The 7663-nt window shown below is 34.0% G+C and overlaps 2 protein-coding genes across 2 annotated transcripts; one reads left to right on the top strand and one right to left on the bottom strand.

Moving 5' to 3' along the window:
- The first annotated feature begins 501 nt into the window (after window positions 1–501).
- LOC114750919 (proteasome subunit beta type-2-A) lies at window positions 502–3081 on the top strand. The gene is made up of 3 exons (XM_028939561.1): window positions 502–706; window positions 796–919; window positions 2426–3081. Exons 1-3 carry the CDS (start codon window positions 549–551, stop codon window positions 2756–2758), a joined length of 615 nt encoding a protein of 204 aa, XP_028795394.1. The 5' UTR covers window positions 502–548; the 3' UTR covers window positions 2759–3081.
- Window positions 3082–5827: 2746 nt separating this feature from the next.
- LOC114750920 (non-specific lipid transfer protein-like 1) lies at window positions 5828–7663 on the bottom strand. Its single transcript, XM_028939563.1, has 3 exons — window positions 7273–7663; window positions 7019–7084; window positions 5828–5979 (listed from the first exon to the last, which is right to left on the bottom strand). Exons 1-3 carry the CDS (start codon window positions 7661–7663, stop codon window positions 5828–5830), a joined length of 609 nt encoding a protein of 202 aa, XP_028795396.1.

Genomic DNA, 7663 nt, shown 5'->3' with positions numbered 1-7663 from the left:
TTTTGAAAAGTTTTGAAAAATCTTCTTCTCTTTTCACCTACTATCCACCACTTATCATTACCTACTAAGTGTAGTTTTTTATGGATTTCTTTTTCAAACATGATTTTTTAAAATTATTATCCAAACAAATTCTTTTGTTTTTGGTTTTCAAAACTTATTCTAAAAAACAATTTTATAAAATTGTTTAAGAACAAGAAAACAAAGAACTAAAAAAGCAGGCCCTTAATTATCCTAAATTGACAAGTAAAGAGTAAGTGATGATAACATGTTCAAGCTGGTTACTCGTTAATTTTTATTGGGATTTCTGATTTTTTTTTTTTTTGAACTCTTAGTAATTTAATTCGCCCTTTATATTTCGTACACCTTGACCCGGCATCCCGCATTGACAGAATCCATTGGATCAGCCCGAACCGAACCTGTTGCCACCCGACTTGTCGCACACGAAGCCGAAGGCTCTTTTGCCCCTGGGAACAAAAGAGACCTCTGAGGAAAGCAAGAGGAGCGAAAGAGATCACATACAGAGACATTCGAAGGAGCAGATCAAGAAAATGGAGTGCATATTCGGACTTGTCGGAAATGGCTTCGCGATATTGGCAGCGGATTCATCGGCGGTGCACAGCATCTTAGTCCACAAGTCCAACGAGGACAAGATCATGGTCCTCGATTCTCACAAGCTCATCGCTGCTAGTGGTGAGCCCGGAGACAGGTCTCACCTTCCCTCTCCTTTGATTTTAGGTTTTTTTTTGTTGTTTCTAGAGTATTTTTGTTTTGTGATATTCATTTATATTGATGCAGGGTTCAGTTCACCGAGTACATACAGAAGAACGTGGCTCTGTATCAGTTCCGTAATGGGATCCCTTTGACGACTGCCGCCGCCGCCAATTTCACCCGTGGCGAGCTCGCGACTGCTTTGCGCAAGGTGTGGATTCACTTTTCCCATCTCTGCTTATTTTGTGAAATTGTTTTCGTTGATTTTAGGTTTTCGGGTTTGTGTTTCAGCCCTTGGCTTTGAAATTTTTGGATTGCAATTTTTATTTTCTATTTCAAATTTGAGTGTTAGTGTTGAATCAGCTGCCTGTTTAAATTATGTCTTAATTGTAGACAGGTGAATTCATCTCCGGAATGTCTATTCTTTGAGATACCAATCTTGCTCAATCTTTTATGCTTCGTTTCAATGAATCCTCTTGGTTGGGGATTCTCTGCTACTTACACGGATTAAATTATATCTTGCTAGCATGTGCCTATTGTCTCTTAGAATTAGCGGCTCAGGCCTGCCTTTGTTACCTAGCCAGACATTTCAAGTGACTATTAAGGATCTTTTTCAAATGCAGAATTGCATCTGCTTCCAGTCCTGCATGATTTCAAAGTCTTATCTGTTTGTGGTCATGTCTAAAGAACGTTGGGCAATCCTTTTTTTACTTTATTAAAGTTACCCTCATACATCCTACTGGATTATAGATCTACCAGGCATTTTTTCAACATTACTAGGATGTTAACAATTAGTTGTTGGGATAAAAGAGGCGCTCACAGTGATGTGAGGAAAAGTACCTATTGCAGGTGGAGTGTTTCTTGATTAATGTAGGTACAGCCTGTGGTTATTACTCGGTAGCGATGTAAGCTTTTTATGGTAATAGTCAGGTATTGATTATCTAATGTGGTAATATAGTTTAATCAAGTCATGGCCAGGTACAGTTATTGCTGGGTGGCCATACTTCTGAAGTGATTTGACTGAGAGTAGGTTTATTGTGTACAATTTCCCTTTTCAGTGCTCTAAAGAATTTTGGAGTTTAGCTTGCTTCTAATTGAGTAATTGCATATGTGCCGGATGAAGTAAAGGCAATTCCTATATAAAATCAAAAATAGTGGCTGTGGTTTTATGCTTTTGCTGTTCTGTTCTACCACTGGGAAAGGACTTCCCAGATTATTTGATCTGTGTACCATTAGGGTGCTATTTTTCTCATTTAGCAGATAGCTGAATGAATAGTGATATCCGAACAGGTACTGCTTCAGGGGCCTGTATTAGTGTTCCATTGCTTCGTAACTATTTGATTTGTGGTTGTTTCTGTAAGCGTGAGTCCATTTCTGTTTTTTATTTTCTTTTACTATGGAAAATTCAGCATTTTTCTTAGTAAAAGAATTTTTTTCAAAAAACACTTGTTCCACACACACACACACTCTTCGATGGCATGCGGAGACAGAAAAGTGGGATATCGGTTACATTCTTGAAGTCCCTCTAGCTAAAGTTGTTTTTATGTATGATTTAGAAGCGGTACGTCTGTGATAGATCCTTATCAATCAGCAAGGCGTGCAGGCTAAATTTTTTAGTTTGTTCAAATTTGTTCTCTATAAATTCTATTTGCAGTTAATGTATCACCTTAATAATGGATGATGAGTTAATTTTCTGTGTGAACTTGATTTGGATCAGAGTCCATACTTTGTGAACATCCTCCTTGCTGGCTATGACAAAGAGACAGGTCCCTCCCTGTACTACATTGACTACATTGCTTCACTTCACAAGGTTGAGAAGGGAGCTTTTGGTTATGGCTCCTACTTTTCACTCTCAACCATGGACAGACACTTTCACAGTGGAATGTCACTGGACGAAGCGATTGATTTGGTTGATAAGTGCATCTTGGAAATAAGATCCAGGCTGGTTGTGGCCCCACCAAACTTTGTTATAAAGATCGTCGATAAGGATGGAGCAAGAGAGTATGCATGGCGTGAATCAGTCAAGGAGACTTCTGCTCCCCCAGCCTAAGTCGCAGTCAATTCTCTCTCTGTTTTTTCCCCTTCTGTTTATTTTTACCTTTTTTCACTTTAGTGTTTATGTGTACTTTGGGGCATGTCTGCAAATGTTGGTGTAGGAATACTTAAAAGCGCTTGTCTGTGGACTTACGTTGACAGTTTATGAAGCTGCTTGATTTTAATTTCTTTGGGAGAAAAAGAAAGAAAAGAGATAACAATACTTGAATGGGGAATGAGTCTCCTGCCAATCCATTCAAATGTTTGAATTGATTGAAACCGAAGACAATTATATGGATTATGTATAAGAGATTATCAAAAAGATGATTTCGTTCTTGATGGTCTGGGAGACCATTTCGAGTCGTTCATTATAATTTGTTAAAGGATAGGGTTGATGGAGAATACCGAGCTAGATCAAGTATTTGTTTTTCTTGAATCCTCTTAGGCTCTTTCTACTTGAGTGATATTATTTTTAGTTTATGAAATTTGCCCTCATGGTTTTAGTCAACTAAAATTAGAAACCAGTGATTTTTCAAGATTAATATTTTTTTTTCTCCAATTCATTCTCATCCAAACTAATTAAATTTAGGGATTCAAATAAAAATAAAAATATTTTCATAATTAAAAATTGTTCAATATGAATATATAAATCTAATCTGTATAAAAATATTTAAAACGAAAATAATCTTTTTCTAAATGTCTGATTTCATTACTAGTACTTTTATCAAAGTATCTTTTTTATATGAATTATACACCATTGCAAGTTTCACTCTCTCCTCTTCTAAACAAAAGGAGGTAGTTGGAGAGAAAAAAAATTTCTAAATTTAAGGCCATAATTCTCTTGTTTCTCATTTTATTATCTTTTTTGTTGGCTAAATTTTCATATAATTATATTCTTGCGTCTTGACAAAGACAAATTATTGCATAATGTGTGGGTTATGTTAGGAGAAGTATTTTAAAAAAAAAATAGCACACATTTTTTTGAATTATTTATTTGCATAATTTTTAGTTAGCTCATACATTTAATATCAAAGGGAGCACTTCGCTGGAGTACAATGAAAATAGATCCATCTTCAATTAAAAACAGGAAGAAGTTAGTTCTAAAGAAAATATTGAACTTATGGAAAGGAATGTACTTTTTTGGTTTTGTGTTGATTTTTTATTGGGTGATAATGATATAAATAATAAAGAACATAATAGTCTTGGAGTAAAAATATATTAGAATATTCATTATCAATTTTTAAATTAGTGAAAAATATCTTTTGCAAATATTGAACAAAAATTTACTCTGTAAATCTTTTAAGAGCAAAATAATAATTTTAGGAATGTATTTTTTATAAAATTATAAAAACTATTTCTTCTCACAGCATTTTTTTTTTGTAATTTTGATTTATTAGTGAAGGTATGATGATAATTTCACTTTGCATTGCCAATAACAATTTCCTTTTCCACTTATCAAACAGAGGAAATTTAATTTAAAACTTCTTTATTCCTTTGCATTCATATATGCAAAAATCACTTCTTCTTTTTTTCTTGGCTCATTTATCCGTTGCTATCTCAATATCTCTATAATACCTATTAGGTCAAAATAAATTTTTGGTTTCATAAAAAAAAATACATTTTTGGTTTTTTAATTTTATACAAAAATTTTGATTTAATCTCTTAATTTTAAAAAGTATATTTTCAATTTTAAATGATGATTTTTTGCAATAATTATTATTCTTTTAAAAACTATACTTAATACGTCTGCATTTAAAAAATTTGTGCACGTTTGAATTTTCAATATCTAGAATTTTTGTTAACCGTGATGAAGTTAAAAGAACTGACTATACACTCTATAAAGTTAAGAGAGAAAAATAAAGATTAAACAGACACTGTTTTTTTCCTACTTATGTCATGCAACCACGACCAAATTCATTGCCAAAGATTCCATAAAACAAAAAGTCATGGTTAACTTGCTGGGGTCCCCAAATCGGCTCCTACTTTATCACGTTTGGACAACCATGTTAACGCAAACAGTATGAATATAAAATTAAAAAAACTTTTAAAACCGTTATTATTCATGAATTATATACCATATAACCAGTCTCAAATTGTACATAAGAAAAAGTGTCTGGTTTTCACATCATAACACTGGAAATCCCATTTTTATCATGGAGCCACCAATCTATTTGGTAAACTTTGGTTGGAGGTTTCCGATGCAAAGATTATTATGCCCATCAAACACAGCCTTTTAATTCTTTATTTAGTATTAGAAAAACCATATTAGAGGTACTTATACTTTTTTCAATTTTCAATTGGTATCTATGTGTTTTTTGTTCTTAACTAAATCTTTAATTTTGCTCTATTAACATCATTAATCCTTATGTAGAAACTAAAAATATCAATAGAAACAAAGTTATAAGAGCTAATGTTGCTAAAAAGATAAAATAAATATTTAATTAAAAGGAAAAAAACACATAGGTACCAAATTAAAAATTGAGAGAAACTATAGGTACCTCAATATGGTTTTCCCTTTAGTATTTACAGACTCTTGAATGGAAGGAGCAAGCTAGTCAGCATAAAGAGAAAGGTTAATATAATCTTTAATTTTTTAAGTTGTCCTCATTTTTATTTTGGTCTTTGAAGTTTAAACTTTAGGTTTTGATTCCTTAAGAGACAAAATAATCTAAGTTTTTATTGAATTATAAGAACCAATGTTATAAATGAAGAGAAATTTGCAGGATCAAAACTTATGATTTCAAATTTGAGCGATTAAAATCAAATGAAGACAAACTTAAAGGACCAAAGTTTATATTAATCCCTAAAAAGAAAAAGAAAAAACAAAGAAAGATGAAGCTAAATGAAACATTTTGTATCAAGCACCAAACAACTAGTTGGCCCTTGGCACAATAACAGTATTTGATGGAGATGGTAATGAATGGATGAAGGAAGGAAGGAAGGAAGATGATAAGCTGATGAAGCTCTTTATATTATTCCCATCAGCAGAACATGTTGGTCATAAGCAGAGAAAGTAGCAGCCAACCTGTGCTCCTGCAAATCTGTGTCTCAGATGAACTGTCCCCACTGTGAGCACCTGCTCCGTTCACTCCAGACTCCCTCCTCTGTTCGCCCTTGACCCATTTCCGCCACGCCTACTGGAGGAGCCCCCTCTGCCACCGCCACCGCCACCTCGGCTGCCACCACCTCCTTTGGTTGGGATTATCGCCTGGGAAGAAGATGCCCCACTTCTTGATCCTAATAACATTATATTTGCTACAAACAATAAGGTACGTAATGAAACAAATCTTTTTCATACACACATGTATAATGAATATATATTATTGTTATCGCAGACCCATATAATATATACACGCTATGTATAATATTTACAGCAACTGCTTCTCAAACCGTGAGAATATGGGATTGCCAATCTAGCTTATAGAAAAACCCTTATTTTATGATATCAACTACATAAGAAATATCAGTTTACCTCCTTTTCCTTCAAGGGAAATACACTGAAGGAACCGGAGAAAGGGCTATATATAAATACCAGAAGAAAAATTTTAATGTGTTCGATTTAAAAAATTTTAAAAATAAAATTTTAATAGAAATAAGATATATGATAAATAATAATAATAATAATTAAAGGCTTTCAATCCACTCCTTCAATTTTTTAAATCAAAGTTATTAAAAATTTTCTTCCTTTCCTTCTCCTCCATTTCATTCACACCAAACAGAGTGAAAAGTATAAATTTTCTTGTTCTTCTATTTTTTTTAACATTAAAAATATATGTATAACTTATAAATTTACTTTGTTAAAGCAATGTTGTTACTTGGATCTATTAATTTCTCATTTCAATCACAATTTTTCTTTCTACGACCAAGAGAAAATCACATTGTTATATTTCACCTTTCATAATAATTGCTTGAAAACATACCGTCACTAACGACAGACTTAAACTTTTTGTTCTGTATGTGGCCAAAAAACATAACTTTTTGTTCCATAGGTAACTTAATAAAGCCGAACTATATATTCATATCGTTCAAAAAAAAATGTTTTGCTTTAATTGAAATATCCCAGCCAAAAAATAGCATTAAAATAGTTGACTAATATAATGCCACACTATCCACAAGAATATAAATGTTCAATGTTCATTGATTCATTTTTAATAGAATTTCAGCATCGGAGAAATAACTGATATTAGTTTTAACACAAAAAATTAATCAATGTGATTCTTTGAAGCAAACAAACTCATGTGAGTGAAGATTTCAAGATTATCGATCGATCACCCACCAGAAGTAGAAGGAACTGTGAGCCCTAAAGTTGCAGAGTTGTCCAGAGGAGGAAGAGCCGGCGATTCTGTATGGATTAATAAAAGGCGAAAAACAATGTCATTAATTAATTATTCGTTTCTGCTAAGTATTTGTTAACAATTTTTTCAGAAACAATCACTAGTGTGTTTGGAATGCAAGAAAATCTTTCAAGTTTCGAGGAAGATTAGCTCGAATAATCAAGAAAAGAAGAAGCTGAGATCCAAGAATCCTAACCTGCACACAGAGAATTGAATGACGGAGCCCTAGCAGATTCCAGATTAGCAAGAGGACAATCCGAAGACAGTGAAAGAAGTCGCGTACTGTTCAGAGGAAAGCCAAGGATCGGAGGTTCCTGAAGAAGGTAACAGAAGCAAACGGCGGTGCCCGATTTGGCGGCGGCGGATAAAGCATTGCAGCAGTTAGCGGAGGCGGCGTCGGCAAGGTCGTTCGGCGGAGATGCAACGTAAGAAAGACATGGAGAAAATAAAACAAGCTCGTCCGTGCAGGTCGGCGCTGGTGACGTCGACGGCGAAGCCGTTGGAGGTGGCGGTGGTGACTCTGTGGCAAGGAGAAGAGTCCAAGAGAGGACGAAGAAAGCTTGAAGCGAAGGAACGGTGGAAGCCAT

The sequence above is a fragment of the Neltuma alba genome, unplaced genomic scaffold (genome assembly GCF_004799145.2).
Source record: "Neltuma alba isolate B1F8T4 unplaced genomic scaffold, ASM479914v2 tig00006689_pilon, whole genome shotgun sequence".
Taxonomy (NCBI): Eukaryota; Viridiplantae; Streptophyta; class Magnoliopsida; order Fabales; family Fabaceae; genus Neltuma; species Neltuma alba.
Note: the sequence above shows the minus strand (reverse complement) of the source record. Positions and strands in the feature narration are given on the sequence as shown.